General features: G+C 61.7%; 3 protein-coding genes across 5 annotated transcripts; 2 read left to right on the forward strand and 1 right to left on the reverse strand.

Moving 5' to 3' along the window:
- Positions 1-3,857: 3,857 nt before the first annotated feature.
- LOC133081937 (melanoma-associated antigen 10-like) lies at positions 3,858-4,658 on the forward strand. The gene has a single exon (XM_061178243.1). It carries the CDS (start codon positions 3,858-3,860, stop codon positions 4,656-4,658), a length of 801 nt encoding a protein of 266 aa, XP_061034226.1.
- Positions 4,659-9,081: 4,423 nt separating this feature from the next.
- Positions 9,082-10,580, forward strand: HSFX4 (heat shock transcription factor family, X-linked member 4). Its single transcript, XM_061178245.1, has 2 exons — positions 9,082-9,555; positions 10,008-10,580. The coding sequence occupies exons 1-2, from the start codon at positions 9,082-9,084 to the stop codon at positions 10,578-10,580; spliced, it is 1,047 nt and encodes a 348-aa protein (XP_061034228.1).
- A 782-nt stretch (positions 10,581-11,362) lies between these two features.
- Positions 11,363-16,548, reverse strand: EOLA2 (endothelium and lymphocyte associated ASCH domain 2). 3 transcript variants are annotated; one of them, XM_061179030.1, is made up of 4 exons: positions 16,411-16,548; positions 15,461-15,532; positions 12,917-13,197; positions 11,363-12,096 (listed from the first exon to the last, which is right to left on the reverse strand). In XM_061179030.1, exons 3-4 carry the CDS (start codon positions 13,167-13,169, stop codon positions 11,873-11,875), a joined length of 477 nt encoding a protein of 158 aa, XP_061035013.1. In that variant the 5' UTR covers positions 13,170-13,197; positions 15,461-15,532; positions 16,411-16,548; the 3' UTR covers positions 11,363-11,872. The 3 variants fall into 3 exon arrangements, with proteins under 3 accessions (XP_061035013.1, XP_061035012.1, XP_061035011.1); XM_061179029.1 differs by having other exon boundaries at positions 16,407-16,548; XM_061179028.1 differs by lacking the exon at positions 16,411-16,548 and adding an exon at positions 16,176-16,388.
- Positions 16,549-17,428: the final 880 nt, after the last annotated feature.

Raw genomic sequence — 17,428 nt, forward strand, 5'->3', positions numbered from 1 at the left:
TGCAAAGCCCCGTCCCCACACTGGCCTGACTTGTCTCCCCAACAGTCAAGGGGGATTCAGCTGTCCTCCACAGGGTCCTACTACCTGATGCCTCAGGCCACATAATGGAGAAAACACAGGGAAGCCAGGCATTAGTGCCCATGAGAGCCTGACACTGGATTCCACCCACGTGCCCTCCCAAGCCCCATCAGGTCACCATCTCTCGTGAAATGGACACGAGGGCCAGGGAGGAGGGTGAGGGTCTAGGACTGAGGGCGTGAGGATGGAGAAGGGTCCTGGATGTGGGGGTCCGAGGCACGGCCCTCTGAAGGTGGCTCTTCTGCGCAGGCTCGGACCCTGCTCTCTCCTTCCACTGCCCACTCTGCTCCCTTCTCTCCCAGCGGCGTGGTGGCCCCACCTTCTCCTGCAGGCTCACTTCCCCAGGCAGACTGGCTGTCAGGCAGGTGGCAAGCCTGCATTCAAAGCACGGGGACTGTGGGGCTGGAGGACTCTCAGCATCACCATGGGGCGTGAGTGTCTGTGCCCTTCAGGGCCCTGTGGATGACCTCAGTCTGGGTACTGGAACATACATGACCTGTTCCCTATACATACATGTGGTATGGCGATGCATGTGTATATAGGCACATATATTCTACACACGTTATATATATATATATAGGACACACACTACACTGCACAGACATGTAAAATGTATTACTCACTCTGAATGAGGATGAAAAAGTGACAATCACGTAACTCCAACAGGTAATATGATCTAATCATCAAAGCAAGCGTTTCCCTAAATCACCTGCCACTGCTCAGGCCTCTTCAGCTAAAACTAAACCTTTCTTAAAACAGATTTCCAAAGTCTGGCGGCTGGTGAGGAGCCCCGAGGGGACGGTGTGCAGTTCTCTGTGCTCCCCCCACAGTCATGGGCGCGGCAGCCCCCCATCCAGCATCTGTGCTGGGACTGCAGCCTTTCTCTAAGGGGTTGAGGAGGACCCTCCTGAGTGAGGATGGAGGAGTCCAGCAGACCCAGAACAGAGGGTCCCTCAGCATGCAACTCCACCCCTACTGGGACTCCTGGGGCACCCCGGGCCGGGCTGTCAGGCTGCCCATCCCACTCCGCCGCCCACCTCCTCAGGGATCTCGGGGGGTCAGAGGCTCGGTCTGAGGGGCGCAGTCTCAGGTGGGCAGAGGGAGGGGCCCAGGTGCTGCCTAGAGTTGAGACGAGGACCAGAGGAGGACTGAGGGCCCCCAGGGGATGCATCTGCGGCCCTCTGACAGCCTGGGAGCCCCCCGGCATGCTGTCCGGATGGGACGTGCACTGATCCCCCTGGGAGGGGGAGGGGAGGGCCTGGGTCAGGGAGGCCGGGGCCAGGTCGGCAGAGGGAAGGAGCCCAGCCCCACCAGGAGTCAAGGTTCAACCATGAGGGGGACTCGGAGGCCGCAAGGCATCCAGGTCGGCCCTGCTGTCAGCCCTGAGAGACCCCCGGCAGGGCTGTGGGAATAAGCGCCACCCCCGACCCCCGCTTCCCTCTCAGGGGTCCTGGCTAGGGAGGGCCTGGGTCTCAAGGGACCAATGTCAGAGGGGGAGGGGCCCAGACCAGCTGGGAGGGAAGGTGAGGAGCCGAGGGAGGGCTGAGGGAACCCAGCGGGATCATCTCAGCCCTGGGAAGCCCTGGGCTTGGTGGCCTGATGTGTTGTCCATAGATGTCCCCCGGGGGTCTCGGGACAGTGAGGGCCTTGGTGTGAGGGTCCGGCCTCGGGTCAACACAGGGGGTCTCCCAGGACCTGCCAGAGCTCAAGCTGAGGACCCTGAGGGAGGACAGAGGGGACCCCACTGATCCCCGCCCCTGCCGACAGCCCTGGGAGGCCCCGGGGCAGGATGAGCACATGCATTGTTTCTTTATTTCCCCATCAGGTCTGAGAGACCCTGGGGACTTGGTATAAAGGACGGGGCCTCAGATCGATAGAGGGGAGAGTCCAGGTGCTGCCAGAGTGAGGGCGAGGCCCGTGAGGGACGACTGAGGGGAGCCCACAGAAACCCATCCGTGTGGTCAGCCCTGGGCAACACCGGGGTGGGATGACCCCAGGCAGCATTTCCTGACATCCGGGTCCCAGAGAGAGTGGGGACTTGGGGTAAGGGGCAGGGCCTCAGGTGGGCAAAGCGGGGTATCCTAGGTCCTGCCGGGGGTCAACGTGAGGCCCCTGAGGGAGGACAGAGGGGACCCTGGACCCCAGATCAGAGTCGGCCCTGGGAGGTCATAGGGCAGGAGGACGACTTGCAGCACTTCCTGACATCCGGGTCTCAGAGAGAGTGGGGACCTGATATGCGGGGCGGGGTGTCAGGTGGGCAGAGGGGAGAATCCCAGGTCCTGCCGGGGGTCAAGGTGAGGACCGTGAGGCAGGACTGAGGGGACCCTGGACCCCAGAACAGAGGGGACCTCAGAGAAGCTCGCCCATGCTCTCAGTCCTGGGAGGTCCCGGGCAGGGCTGACGGGACGTTGCAGGGTCTCACCTCTGCCACGTGGTTGGGGATGGACTCGTCTAGGGATGCGAGGACCTTGGTCAGAGGGGAAACATCAGGTCAGCAGAGGGAGGAGTCCCAGGATCTGCCAGGTGTCAAGGTGTGGACCCCGAGAGTGGACGTAGGAGAGCCCAATCCCCGGAACAATGGGGAGCCCACAGAAATCTAGCTCGACCCAACTGTCAGCCCTGGAAAACTCGGGCAGGACTTGTCTCACTGACCCCTCCTCATTTCCAGATGGGTGGGCTCAAGGAGGCAGGAGCCTTGCTCTGGGGGTCTGGCCTCAGGCCCTGGCAAGGGTCAAGGAGAAGACTGGGGAGACCCCTCCTCACACAGAGTACTTGGTGCCCAGCCGGCCCTGCCCCTTTTGTCAGCCGTGGGTGTCCCAGAATAGGTGGGTACATTGACTGCCCCTCACTTCCTCTTCTGGTGTCTTATGGAGGTGAGGCCTTGGCTGAAGGAGATGGGTCACAGTCAGCAGAGGGAGCTGTCCCAGGCCCTGCAGGGTGTCAAGGCGGAGACTGAGCCGACCGCCCATCGTCCCAGCACGGATGGACCCCACGGAGTTTGGTTGTCCCTTGTGAGCCCTGTTAGCCCCTGGGGACCATGGCCAGATGTGGAGGTCCTCCCTTCCTTCTTTTCAGTGCAGGGAATGTGTCTTGAGAATTTTGCCTCAGGACAGCAGACAGAGGGCCCAGGCCCTGCCAGGGGGAAGGGGAGGCCCTGCCCTGAGTGAGCAGAGAGGGGGCCATCCACGCCAGGACAGTGGGAACCTCACAGAGTCTGGCCCACCCCTCCTGCCAGCACCGAGGGGCCCAGGGCTATGCCACAATCTACACCCGAGGTGCGCCCTCCATTCCTCTTACAGGGGCTCCAGGAACCGGGAGGCGAAGGCCCAGGTCTGAGGCACGTGTCCTCAGGCCACAGAGCAGAGGAGGCCCAGGCAGCGCCAGGAGTCAAGGTGAGGTGCGTGCCCTGAGTGTGCACCCAGGGGCTCCCCCTCCCAGAACAGAGGGGACCCCACAAGGCCCAAGTCACCGCACCTCCCCACACCCCTCTCAGCCCCGGTCGGTACCTGGGGCTGTGCTGGCTGCACCCTGAGGAGCCACCTCGCTTCCTTCTTCAGGTTGGCAGGGGACAGGCCGCCCAGGAGGAGCGCCCCTGTGAGGCCCGAGGGCACCCCTCCAGGCGAGCCCTGTAAGTGGCCTTTGTCAGAGCTGCCCAGGGTGCGTTTCTCCACCGAGGCCGCTCACACCCCCTCTCTCCCCCAGGTCCGTGGTCCGTATCTGTCACCCCTGCCCAGACTTCCGTCGGCGGCCCGACCCCAGTCATCAGGCCCCTGGTCGAGATGAGTGAGCTGCGCCAGCCTGAGGCAGACCTTCAGGACCCAGTCCAGGCCCAGGGCCCAGTGGAGGTGCAGCTGTTCGGGGCTGCGGGGGAGGAGGCCGCATCCCCCTCGTCCTCCTCCTCCCCCGTCGCCCCCTCCTTCTCCACCTATGCCGAGTCCTTGCCCCAGGAGGCACTTACTGTGCTGAAGGCTGACCTGGTGGCGTTCCTGCTCCTCAAGTATCGCACCAAGGAGACAATCTCCAAGGCGGAGATGCTGAATATGGTCCTCCGTGACCATCGGGACCACTTCCCCGTGGTCTTCAGCCAAGCTTGCGAGTGCATGCAGCTGGTGTTTGGCGTGGACGTGAAGGAGGTGGACCCCCGCGAGTGCACCTACGTCCTCATCCCCACCCTGGGCCTCACCTGTGATGCAGTGCTGAGCGATGGGCAGAGCATGCCCAAGGCCGGCCTCCTGGTGCTGATTCTGTGCCTGATCACCCTGTACGGTGACCGCGCCTCTGAGGAGGAGGTCTGGGAAGCACTTAGCCTGATGGGGTTGTGTGCAGGGAAGCAGCACTGCATCTATGGGGAGCCCAGGGAGCTCCTCACCAAAGTGTGGGTGCAGGAGGGCTACGTGGAGTACCGGCAGGTGCCCCACTGCGACCCCGCCCGCTACGAGTTCCTGTGGGGTCCCCGGGCCCACGCAGAGACCAGCAAGTGGCAGGTCCTGGAGCATCTGCTCAGGGTCAATACCTTGGATCCCACGTCCTTCTCATCCCTGTCTGCAGAGGGTGTGAGCGATGAGGAAGAGGGGCCCTGAGCCAGAGCAGCAGCCAGGCTCCTTCCAGGCCCAAGTTCACTGGTAGGAAGTGAGGTTGGTCATTCACTCTGAGTTTGAAGAGAGAGCGGTCGAGTTTCCAAGTAGTGAGGGCCCCTGCGAGTGGGGGGAACATGGTGTGTAGCATCTTTGGGTACCTGTTGTGTATGATGACATGGAACATCATCTGTTTTCTTTAGGAATTTTTCAAATGTTATTCGTTTTAATGGAAGACTAAACAAGCTTCAGTGTCTAACTTTGTGAATGACATTGATTAGAATGTGTTTATAATTACCCAGTTTAAGAACAAGAGTTTTGCTGTTTTGTAAAAGAGATTGGGAAATCTCCCATTTCATTTTGTGACCCTGAAGCAGATAACATGGAATTGGAATCAGAACTGCTCTGGAAATGTGAAAGTACTTAGCAGTAATATAGATGGGGGAAGAATTAGAAAAATAAAAGTAATCGTAGTGAGTTTTTGCTTCTTATCCTTCTTGTCTGTCATTCTGTAAAACTAAGCTATCTCTGTTTAGTTGGATTTGCATGGTGATTTACGAAAGTACGAAAAAATTGATTTGAGTAAGTAAGCCCCCTGCTCTCCGGCTTATTTATTCGGCAGACCTCCACGGAGCCTATGCTCTCCGGAAGGGCCTGTGTTAGTAGCGGGAAGGCTAGGAAAAGCAGGACACACCCACACCTAGGGGGATGGTCTAGGAGCCGCAGTCACATGAGGAAGGTGGTGAGACGTCCCCCAAGTCCCACAGAACAAGTCAACATGGGACGAGGCGGTGGGGCTCCAGGAGCGAGCCCTGGAGTGTAAGTGCCCCGAGCCAGGGCAGTTTGGGCCTTTGGGAAGCGGGGCTTCCTTCTGTGGGAGGTGATGGTGATGAAGCTGGGTGGTGGCAGCAGCCAGAGCTGCAGAGGGTGTGTCTTGGGTTTGGGGGGAAAGTCTGAAATGCGACATTGCTGTGAGGTGTCCTTCTGGATCACGGATAAACCTGAGAGAAATCTCATACTCGGGCAGGAAGGAAGGGGTCCTGGCTCTTGTTGCATTGCTGTTGACCATAGTGAAGAAGTAGGTGTTATATATGCAACATCTGGAGAAGTGCGGTCACACTCCCTTGACGTGATGCCCAGAAGTCCGTGGACAGGCCCTCTTTTCCCTGTTCGGGGGGGGGGGGGGGAACCAGAACCCAAGGTGTTAATTAGCTTTAATCATTATCGTGACTGTAATTTGGCAATTGTAATCAAGGACTCGATGTCTGGTGGGCTGAAATGAAGCAAAGGAATGGTTTGGATGGAAGAGCATCTGGGAGGGATGCAAAGCCTTGTTCCTTGATTCTATTTCCTGGAGCTTCGTGTTGTATCCCGCTGGGAACACTCCTCCGCACCCGAATTTAACACATCCTCTATTTGGGAAAATTTACTTAGTTTTACTTATGAAACATCTTGTTTGGCTGATTAGCTTTTCCACATCCTATTGAGCTGCATATTCTCTGACATGACCGGGACAAGAAACCGCCCAACCAAAGGCCAAAGGAGAGAGGGGAAGGGTCTGTGATCCAAACAATATGAGAAATAAGTGCCAATCATCAACGTTCCCACAGACGCCAGGTCCTGTGAGCTGCTTTACGAAGCTCACACGCATCCCTGCAGCCCTACAAGACACGGCTCGTCACACCCACTCGCTTCACAGGTGAAGAACCTGAGGCCACGGGGCTTGGGAATCTTCCCAGGATCACGTGCTGCTAAGTGACGGGGTGGGGACCAGAGCCCTGGTCTGAATTCCTCTCGAGCCCACGCTGCTCCCACCCACCCCCGGCCCGTGGCCGACCTTCTGACTGGCGACTCATTGCTCTTCTCAGTGCTACACGGTGTCTTTCAGTTGACAAAAAGCAGGCCCAAGAAAGGAAGGTGCCAAGGAGAAGCAGAGGCAGTGTGGGGCTTGTCTGTGGTTTGCTGAGATCCGCCACTGCCAGGTGCCGGCATTTCTGTCCAGTGCCGCCACCTTCCCGCGTGACGGCGCCCCGTCCCTGTTCCTGCCCTGGGGCCCTCCTGCCCAACGGGAGCCCGGCCTGCTGAGCTGCTCATGGCTGAGCCACGGGGAGGGAGGGGCTGAGACTGCCTGGGACTGACTGTAAGGCCCCAGTGCCTACCGGGATAAGGCCCCTCCAGGAGCCTCCTCAGATACTGGAGGGAAGTTAACGCTGGCAGACACCCCGAGACCCTGGCGGCAGTGAGGGAGGGGAGCGGCTGGAGGGCCTCTGGGCTGGGGGCATCAGGGCGCGGAAGCCAAGGGCAGGGGCCGCAGGGCGAGGCTGGGAAAGGCAGGCCTTGGACGTCACCAGGGCTTGTGCCTGCCCAACTGAAGGGTCCCGAGACCCGGCTGACAAAGACCCCCACGGTGCCACACAAACCCACTGCCGGGGCCTGGCTGGCACCTGGGAGGGAGGGGGACCAGGAAGGAGGCAGCTCCTACGGGACCCAGGGGGCGAGGGAGGGCCCGAGGAGGGGGGCAGCAGGCAAGGCCACACAGGCAGGCCCGCCCAAGGAGGCCCCAGCCTTCGGGCCCCTTCTGACGGCCTCCACCGAAATTCGCAGCCTCCGAGGTCATGTCCCTACAGGAGGAACTGACCTGAAAGAATGCTTTGTAAACCACTTTAGAAGCACAAAGACCAGGGAGCAGGCCCGAATCTAGGCCTGGGAGCTCCATCCAGGATGTCGGTCCTTAGGCTGAAAGGCACCTCGGGAGGTCCTCTTCCACACCCTCTTAGCTCTCCCCTTTCAGAAATAGGGCAGTGGCGCTCACAGAGGGCAGATGACCCTGCTTAGTGGCAGAGCTGGGACAGGGACCTAGGATCCTCGCAGACGGGCCTTTCCAAGGTGCCACTCTGTCCCCTCCACAGTGACTATGAAGGACAAAGTCGCCCACAATGGCCAGAGAACGCGCATCACCAAACCCACCATCCTATCCTCCCACCTGCGGTGAAGACGGACGACTCTCATTCGGGTTTCGGCGCGTCTGACACCCAGACCCTCATCTATTTCCAGATGCACGTGGACGGGGGCTTCCTCCGGTCACGTCTAGGTCGGCAAGTAGGAAATTTCCTTGGGAGTGAGTCCGTGTCACTTAGGCCCGTTCAAAAGCGTCTAAGCTGAAAGCAAACAAAATCATTCTACGTATCCTCAAGGTAACAGCAGGACAGGGCCCCGGGGGTGGAGGTGGAGGTGGGGCAGGGGCGGGCGTGGGGAAGGAGAGCAGGGCTGGCCTGGGAGCGCACCAGTGAAATGCTCGCTTTCAATGGGACAGGCTACACGCTGAAGCCCTAAATCAAGTCCTTCAAAGGGAAGTACCCACGGAGACCCAAGGTGGACGTGGGAGGCCAGGATCGGGGGCAGCAGAAGCCAAACCCCCCCACTGCGGAAAGGAAACAGGGCTTTCGAGGCAGCCTGCAGGGAGGCTGAATCCGACGGTCTGGGAAGGCGATGGGAAAAGGACACACGCAGGTGTTCCAAAAGTGAGCACTCTTGGGCCACGAGAAGGGCTTCTACGGGAAGAAATGGACGCTGAAGACAATCCCTCTGTGATCCGCACAGGGATGAGGTCTGGGGCAGGCAGAGCTCAAAAGAAGACTCGATGCCCAGCGGAGGGCACGAGGCTATGCCCTCCCACGCGGCATCGGTTGCATGGGCTGGGCTGTGTATGAGGTGCTTGGGGAACACTCGAGTTGAATGTGAGGTCACGCACAGCCCTACTCTGGGGACAGCTTGACCTGGGAGGCAGGAAATCAGGACTCTTTGTTTGGGCCCATCTGAGCGGGACCGACCAGCTGGCAGGATCAGCTGCAAGCGACCAGAGCCGGAAGGGGGATGGGGCGGTGGGCACCGACTCAGGCTAGGCCAACCAGCCCGCTAGGGACCCCCATCTTCTGGGAGGGACAGTCGCCAGGGGCCCACGTGATCCCTGTGGTCTCAGTGGCAGCCAAGCTACGCCTCGCCAGGGCCTGGCCCTTGAGCAAATCGGAAGCCAGCATCAAGGGATGGGAGTGGGGACAGGATCACGTTTCTCAACCCATCCGGGGCCTGGCCCCTTGAAACAAGGTGCCTGGCGGCAGACGGGAGGCTTTCCCGGGAACTTGAACCATACTTTTCGAGACTTTTAGAAAAAAAGACAGACGCCGGGGACCCCCCGTCCCCATCCCCTCCCCCACACTTGGCCAGGGCTCCCTCTCCAGACCGCCTTTGTGACATCATGTGACCAATAAAGAAGTCTGGGACTTAAGTGGCTGGTTGCCCCACTACCGAGATTCTAGAACCTTGCGGACAGTATTTACTGGGCATCCCCGCTCTGGTCCAAGGCATTTCTGCCCTGACAGTTCAGTGATACGGTCTCGGGTGGAGAATGCTCCCAATCTAGACTGGCTCCATGGCTAGTCAGAGTAGCGACGAGCTGTGTACAGCCACGCTGGCCCCATCGGCTGACGCAGAGCCAGCAACGTGGGTCCCCTCTCGTGCGTCCCCGGATACAAATGTGGATTCAAGGGAGAGTTCGGAGAAGCAGGGTGACCAAGCCGAGAGCCCAGATCCTGGCTCCCAAGACAACCCGCCACCACAGGGCCCAAACAACGGTGTGGCCAACGAGAGTATTCTTGAGCTCTCCTTCCCAAGAAAGCTCTGGAGGATGGTGGAGGATCCCGCCTTCACCTCTGTGTGCTGGAATGACGAGGGAGATACGGTGATCATCGAGCAAGACCTCTTCCGGAGGGAGGTTCTTCGCCGCAGAGGCGCAGACAGAATTTTCAACACGGACAGCTTGAATACTTTCATCCGCCAACTGAACCTGTACGCTTTCAGCAAAATACGCCTGACCAGCCGCCCTCCAGGGAAGAAGAGGCTGATGGTAAAGTAGAAAGCCCTTCCGTTGCCCATGTTCTCTTGTTATTCGAACACCTTCCAGGGAGGCCAGATGGGCCACATGCTGAACGGGTTTCATTTCCGAGAATAACTTTCTTCACGTGAGAAGGTAGTTAAAGAAAGATGAGAAAGTAGAGCCCGTGGCATTCAGCCACAGCCCCTTAGAGAGAACCTGCAGGTGTGCCTACAGACCCTCTTGAGAGGCCACGAGATGTCAGGTAGCCACAGTAACTCCTCGACCGAGGCTCGCCTCGGGGAGCTCTAGGGAGCGCACACTCTAGGACGGAATAACCTGCCAGGAACTTAAAGAGACCTTTTCTCCATAGTCAGATAAGACCATTATGATGGACCGGGGTGGGGGTGGGGCGGCGTGGGGCGGGGGCGGGGAGGAATGGGTATTTTCTCCCAGAATGGCTAAAGTGATTCGTTTCATTTCAGATCTACCGCAACTCCAACTTTCAGAGAGACAAGCCTCTGCTCATCGAGAACATTGAGAGAAAAGGCAACCCGGGAGCAACTGCTCAGCCCCGGACCAGCGCAACAGCCCCAAAGAGAAAGAGGCCAGTGGCTGCTACCAGAAGCTCCCCACGAATCCATTCCAACGACTCCACCACCCAGAAGAAAGCCCCAAGTGCTCAGGGGCCCAGCGGTACGCAGTCTTCGCTGTTCTCTAGCATGTGCCCTACGAGCGGTGGGGCGGGACGGGCCAGGGAAAACCCTCCCCCCAGTGAGCAGGGCGGCCCGAGTGGGGAGGGCACTCCCCGGAATGTCACTTCTGTGCCCCCGGCTACCGCCGGAAGGGACGGCGCCAGGGAGCTGCCCGCCAGCCCCACGGTTTACCCGGCTTATGACTCGGAGATGCCTGTGGACAACGGCCGTTCCTCCCTCCTGCCGGCGGCCCTTTTCGCCTTGTCCCCGAACGAGGTCCCTGAGGTGGACGAGGAGCAGGGGGGCTCCTCAGATCGCAGGTGTGCTCTCCGAGAACAGTTCAAGGACAACTGCGATCCCTGAGCTCGCAGGCCCCTGGGGACACACGAAAATCCCCATCTCATAACCAAGAATCTGTTTTTGTCTCTAATAAAGAAATGCCAAAGTCCACGGGAATAAATAAAGAATCGAACAAGAAGTGCGAGTCTTGTGTCCTTTCTAACTGTCCGTCCTATTCACACATCTCAGTGGACGGGCCCGACGAGGCTGGAAACCCACCCCCCCGGCAGGCTTTGGTCCCTGCCGTCCCCTTTCATTTGAAGCAGCAGCATTTCCCACGCTCAGCCACGGACGTGGCTAGGGAGCGCTGAGGCCGGCCCAGGACAGGCTGGCCCCTGGGCCTTGCCTGCTAGTCAGGAGGCAGCACAGCCTGGCTCCTGACCTCAGGGGTGTCACCTTCCATTAGTCATGCATCCTGAAGCAGAAGGGGCTTCCTCCTGGGTCCCCCTATGATGCCAGAAGTTTCTGACCCGCAGCTGAGCGTGTGTCCAGCCCACCATCCAGGGGCCTCCCAAAGAGGCCCGCCGGAAAGGAGGGCCATCCCACCCGCCAAGGGAGGCGTGCACACTGCCGTCTGCCTCAGAAGAGACGGGCCGTTCCAGCCGACACCTGGGGGAAAGCCTAGCACCCTCAGAGGTAACAACCCCTAGAAAGCTTGCTAACAAATGACCCCAAACCCCACAGAGAAGTAAGAGATTTCCACAAAGTGAGCGCCAGCCCTTCTCACTTGGCCGTCAGAGCTGTGTCTAGGAGCCTGTCTTCGGCCGTGAAGTGGCCGGGTAGCACGTCTTAACACACACGCGTCGTGAGCCAAGGGACACTTTACAACAGGGCCAGGGTCACCTGCAAGGACAGACCGCGCCCTGTTTCTGGGCCTGCGGTCCTCTCCCACGTGCACGAGGCCCGCCACCGGCCTTCCCCCATCGTTCGTTCCCCACACGCGGTCCAAACATCTGGGAGTTCTGACCAGGACAAAGAGGGGAAAACGCTAACCGGTCCTCTCAAAACACATTTCTCTCAACCACCCAGAATCAGTAGGGCCAAAACGAGTGGCACTGCCATCTTTTCCTAAAGGTCAAAGTCCTCGAGACTCTGTCGCTGAGCCCAGAGCGGCATCGCACGAGGAGAGTCCCAAGCCCTGTCCCTGCACCAGGTGGGCACGTCTGCTTCCGTGAACAGCACGGAGCGGGCAGCGCTCCCCAGGGCAGGGCCGACTCAGACCGAACCAGACGTGCACGTCCAGGGCGTGAAGGCGAGTGGACGGTGGCACGATGAGCTGCTCTCTCGGTCACCTTCCTCTCGAGAGCCCAGTCTGGTCAGGCCTCCTGCCCAAAGGGGATCAGGTGCTCGGGGATGTCCACCTGGAAGACGTCCTTCCCGCCTCTCCTGGGGACAGGCTGCAGCAGCCAGCGGGGGTTGGCAAGCGCCGTCAGGTACTTCTGCCGCAGGTTGGGCAGCAGGGCTTGATTCTCCAGCTCCGCAGCCTCGTTGGGACCTAAGTTTTCTGGGCACAGCAAAGTGTCCCCAATGTCAACCAGCCCTGTGCACAAAGACAGAAGCACACAGATGGAGAACAAGGTGATTCAAAGTCACGACCGCTAGAGACTAAGACCACATCATCGAGGGGACCCGGGGTGAACTGGGTACCTCTGGCTGAGCATTTCCCGCCTGCCAACCTCGGCTCAGGGAATTCGGGGCGAGGCCGAGGGAGGGAGGGAGGGAGAGCAATGAAAAGGAGAGGCCTGGTCCTCCACGACCCCACCAAGGCCCGGGCAGCTCCCAGCCCGACCGCTGCAGGCAGCAGGTACAGGTTAGGAGGGCCCCCGGCCGCCGCTGCGGGGAGCCTACGGGCAATCAGGTCCCTGAGTGACTCACCGGGGGCCAGCGGTTGATGCGGGACCAGCCCCCCCACCCCGGGGGGATTTAGGGGACTTCCTCAGGATGCCGCGGGCAGCGGGGGTGAGGCAGGCGCGTGAAGCCGGGCAGGCAGCCCGAGTCCCCAGGTCCCCCTCACACGCAGCTCTGGCTGCCGTGCTGCCTCCCGCGGGCTCTGCCATTGCGCGCACACACACGCGTGTACACGTGCGCGCGCACACGTACACACACGAAGACGAGCGCCACGGGCAGAGCCGTACCCGCCTCTGCCTCTCAGAGCACAAAGGGGGACTGAGGCCCAGAGTAGCGGGGAGGGGACCTGGGCCCGCCGACCCCCAGCCCAGGGACCTTCCCGGCCCCTCCGAAGGCGAGGTGCCTCAGGAAAACTAACCCTAACCCCACATCGACCGGTTCAAAAGAAAACGAGACGCCAAAGCCCCGGGTGAGACCCTGGGGGGCAGCCCCGGGAGGCGGTCGTCACTTGCCGGCTATCACTCCGCGGCCGAACTTCTCCCCGTCCCGCAGCAAGGCCTGGATCTGCGCGGGGCTCATCCCCAGCCTCTCGGCCAGCAGCTCCCTCCAGGCCGTGTCCTCCCAGTCCCTGCGCGCGATGTGGACGGCCAGGGTGCGGTGCCGGTGGCCGCTGAGCACGGGCCGCCACCGCGTCTCCAGCGTCTTCACCCCATTTAAGACGAAACCCGCATGAGGCTGCCGGAAGGACAGGCAGCCGAACTTCATCTCCCAGAGCTCCCACGGCCTCACGCGGCTGCGGAAACACAGAACCGGAACGGTCAAGGAGCCTGGCGTGCCGGCCTCCGAGCTCATGACCCGTGGGCCTGACCTCAGCCCCGTGGGCCCCCCGGGCGCCAGCCCCTTCCATCCGTCTCCGCGCCGTCAGCTGACAGGGGGTGCCGACCGGGGGGGATCTGTCCATCAGATGGAGTCCGCGGGGAGCTCACAAGGGAGGCCGGGACGGCGAGAGAGAGGCGTGTGGGCAATTCCACGACAGAGGGCACTGGGCCCCGGGCGGCAGAGAGGAGGGAGGGAGGGCCCCCTGGCTTCACAGCCCAGGGGCCGGGCTCTGGCCCTCTCCCGGCACAGACGGGGACAGTCCTGGGCCTGGCTTCTCCCCTGCCCCCGGCCCCGCAGCTCCCTGGCCCTGCCACTGCCCATGCTCTGAGGATCCCCCATCTTACCCCAGGGCTGTTGAGTGCAAATCCTTGGCAACCAACCTTGGCTCGGCCCTGGGGACGCCCTGCCTCTCACATGGCCCTGCCAGGTGTCTCTTCCCCGCGCCTTGGGAGCCACCCTCCTCCCACCCCTTCCTGCACCACTGCTTCCACCCCGGCCTGGAGCCCGAGAAAGGATACGTGACGGCAGGAACTACTGGCACTGGTGCACGCTCCGTCTCCACGCCAGGACCTGGGACGGGCACCATCCAGGGAGCATAGACTTCAATCCTCAAATAACCCTGGAGGTTACCGTCACCCCGCTCTGCAGCTGAGGCGCCGCCGAGGGATAGAGAGACAGCGGGTGGTTCCAGGGGACCTGACTCCACGCACCCCCGTCCTCGCCTGCTTTCCTTGTACCTGGGGGGGGGGCGCGGGGAGGGTCCCTGCTCACTGAGGACAGAGGAGCAGGGGAGCCGCGGGCCTGAAAGTCAGCCGGGTCACGGCACCGCACAGAGCCTCCACTTCCACGTGGCTGTGAGGACGGGGGACAAGGCCGCAAAGGCAGCCAGCCCAGGACCTTCCAGGGCTTTCCTTCCCCGAGCAGAGCGGAGCCACGTTTCTCTCCAGGGCCCATGAGGCCCCACATGATCTGGCTCCTCCCCCTGGCTGCCTGCTCTCCTCGCCCCTGGATTCACCCCCTGCAGCCATGAAGGCCTTCCTTCCATCCCTGGAACGTTCCACGTGTGCTCCTACCTCAGAGCCTTTGGAGGGTGTTAGGGGTCACACCGTGCCCCTGAAATTCACGTGCTGGAATCTCAACCCCAAGTACCTCAGAGCGTGAGCCTACCTACAAAGGAAAGGTCTTCACACAGGTGATCAAGGTCAGATGAGCTCATTAGGGTCGACCCTCCTCTAACAGGACTGATGTCCCCATAAACAGGGGCCAGTTAGAGACAGACCGGCACACAGGAGAGCCAGCAAAGCCCCGGGAGTGAGGGGGGCGGGATGGGACAGATTCCCTCCACAGCCCTCACGAGAGCCACCATCAGCGGCACCTAGATCTCGGGCTTCTGGCCTCCAGAATCGCAAGGCAATATATTCTGTAGTTTAAGCCACCCAGACTGTGGGACTCTGACACGACTGCCCGGGCAAGCGATCACAGAGGGTCAGCCCTGTCCTGGACACCTCTCCACGCGGGGGTGGGGGATGACTTCTCCACTCACAGCACCTCAGGAACACTGCTTCACGTCTGTACGTCTTCATCTGTCCTATTTTCACCGCCCACACGGTACCCCGTCGTCGGCTGTCCCACAGGTTACTGACTCTTCCCCCTGCCGATGGGGACTCACAGACTGCTTGGCGCTTTCTGCCCCTCTAGACACTCAACACGACCACACACTCGCTAACTGAAGCCCCGGGTCGGAGGAGGCCCGCGTCACACGGCACACATCCCGAGATGCTGACACACGCCAGCAAACGGCCTTCCGCAAAGGCTCCCCCACGTACACTCTGCCAGCCACAGGCGAGGCTGCCGTGCCCTCACGCACTGGCGGGCCCCCGAGCATCATCATCCCGCTTAACCTCTGCCAACCTGATGGGTGACAAAGGGTCGCCCTCCTCACTGCGCTCGGGTTAGTTACGAGGGAGGCTGGCCAGTCCCTGGGGCCTGGCCGTTTCTCTGGCTCCTGCTGGGGTGTGTGACTGGACCCCAGGCTTGCCCGCGGTTTCCGCCACTCAGCTTCTCAGCCAGCCCCTTCCTCACGGGCGCCACCAGATCACAACCATGGGACCCGAACCGTGCGGGCGGAATCCCTGGGGAGAATCCCTCGGGAAGAAGGGGGCTGAGTGCCCTCCTACCTCTCGATGCAGAGGGTGCCTGCTTGGCGGCCAGAGGAGAAAACACTCTTCCACTTGTCTGGGCGTCTTCACCTGCACGAGGACCAGAGGGACAAGGAGAAAAGTCATCAGCCACAAGACAGCAATGCTGGCCAAGGAACCACAACGGTCTTCTCCTCGGCAGGGACCGGAGACCACCAGGACCCAGGAGGGCCCAAACGATGAGAAACACACGTGCCGGCTCCCTCAGGGTTGGTTCTGCTCATCAAGGCAACGGCCCTGTCCCTGCCCGGCTGGGTCGGGGACCCCACGATGCCTCAGCCCGCAGCACAGAAGCCCATCCCACAGGAGTGACGGTGATCTTACAGCCCAGCAGCTCCCGCATCCAACAGGGGGAAAACGACACCTCCCCTCACACTGCCACGCGGGAAGGATCTGGGGAGCCCCACAGTCCTTGCCCCTCAATGGACTCCTGGGTGGGCCCCAGCGGGAGGCGAGCCGCGGACAAGCAGCTGAGCCCCGCAGGGCAGGGAGGCGGGTGGGGGGTTGCCCGCGGGAGGCGGGAGGGCAGGACTGAGGGCGGCTGGTGCGTGTGGACCAGCGCGCATTGCGGGACACACACGTGGAAGGACGGCGGGTGGGGACGGTGGCGGTGGAGGGGACAGGAAGGTGCGGCCTCGGCCGCCCCGCGCGCGCTCCCCGACACAGAGCCCGGGAAACTCCCGCCTGGAGGTACCGTCCGCGGGCGCGGCGGGTCCTGGCTCCTTGCGGGCGGGGCGAGTCGCGGGCGCGCTGGGACGGCCCGGCTGCGGCCACCGGGTAGGACGGTCGTCCGCCTCGGGGAACCGGGACCGGTGACACGTGGCCGCGTCCACAAGCGCTGACGCCCCTTATTTCCGGGGTGAACGCATGGACGTACACACGTACGCACGCACGTACGGAGGCACGCAGGTACGTAGACACGCACTTACGAACAATCGCGCATTAGACGCAGGCCCCGGCCGCTAGGAGACAGAGTAGGAGCCGCCAGGCCGTGCGGCGGCGCGCGGAAGGCCAGGCCGCTCGGAGGCTCGAGACCGGCGGCGTGGAGCGGCACCCCGAGGAGGACCAGGAAGTGGGCGGGGGAGCGGGTCGGAAGCGAAGGGGCGGGGCTGCGGCGAATAGCTGGGGAGGAGCTGGGGGAGGGGCAGGGCGCAGGTGGGAGGAACTGGGGGAGGAGTATCTGGGGCTGAAGTGTGGGAAAGAGCTGGGTGAGGAGGAGCTTCTGGCGGAGGAGGCAGAGCTGGGGAGGAGTGGGGCGGAGCTGGGGAAAAGCCGGGCAGGTGCGGGGCGGGGGCGGAGCTGACAGGGCTGGAGCTTGGGCCCCTGGGAACCCATGGAGGGTGGGCGAGGCCAGCTCAGTGGCGGAGGCCAGGCGGTGCCCTTTTGAGTCCCTTGCCTTAGGCGTCCAGTCCGCGCCGCAACAGTCGGCAAGGGTCAAAGTGACAGCGACCCAGGGTCCTTAGCGACCGAATCTGAGCCTCAGAATGGACCCCAGGGGACAGGGAGGCGGGGCGGGGGGGCGGGGGGAGGGCAGGGGGACGGGGGAGGGAGGCGAGGGGGAGGGAGGGGAGGGGGAGGGGGAGGGAGGGGGAGAGGGCGGGGCCTCTGGGCTGAGTCTCGCACCTCTGGGCTGAATGCCCAGGCCAGCTCCCTTCCAAGCCACCCTGGGACTGCTGCTGGCCGAGTCCTGAGGAACAGTCTTTATCTGGCCTTTTCTGAGGTGAGAAGAAAATTTCTCACTCGGTTTCCTGTTGCCCCTGGGACCTGGCATGTCCCAAACAAAGCCAACTTCTCCTTCAGAGCTGTTTCCTGTCCTCTTCCTCCCAGTGGGGGGGGGGGACGGGGGGGCGGGGCCTCAGCCCACTCAGTGCTTCCCACCTGGCTCTGCTCCTCCTCGCGTTCCTTACCGCCGCCCTCCCTCCCATTTCCTTGGTGACCAAGTCCTGT

This window comes from Eubalaena glacialis, chromosome X, assembly GCF_028564815.1.
Source record: "Eubalaena glacialis isolate mEubGla1 chromosome X, mEubGla1.1.hap2.+ XY, whole genome shotgun sequence".
NCBI classification, from domain to species: Eukaryota; Metazoa; Chordata; class Mammalia; order Artiodactyla; family Balaenidae; genus Eubalaena; species Eubalaena glacialis.

Excerpts from the sequence above, each read along its gene's own strand:
- EOLA2 (XM_061179030.1), bottom strand. The coding sequence starts at position 13,169 with ATGAAGTTCGGCTGCCTGTCCTTCCGGCAGCCTCATGCGGGTTTCGTC. Across the intron at positions 12,097-12,916 it reads CGGCCGCGGAGTGATAGCCG|GGCTGGTTGACATTGGGGAC; the intron begins GCAAGTGACGAC and ends CTTTGTGCACAG.
- HSFX4 (XM_061178245.1), top strand. The coding sequence starts at position 9,082 with ATGGCTAGTCAGAGTAGCGACGAGCTGTGTACAGCCACGCTGGCCCCA. Across the intron at positions 9,556-10,007 it reads CAGGGAAGAAGAGGCTGATG|ATCTACCGCAACTCCAACTT; the intron begins GTAAAGTAGAAA and ends GTTTCATTTCAG.
- LOC133081937 (XM_061178243.1), top strand. The coding sequence starts at position 3,858 with ATGAGTGAGCTGCGCCAGCCTGAGGCAGACCTTCAGGACCCAGTCCAG.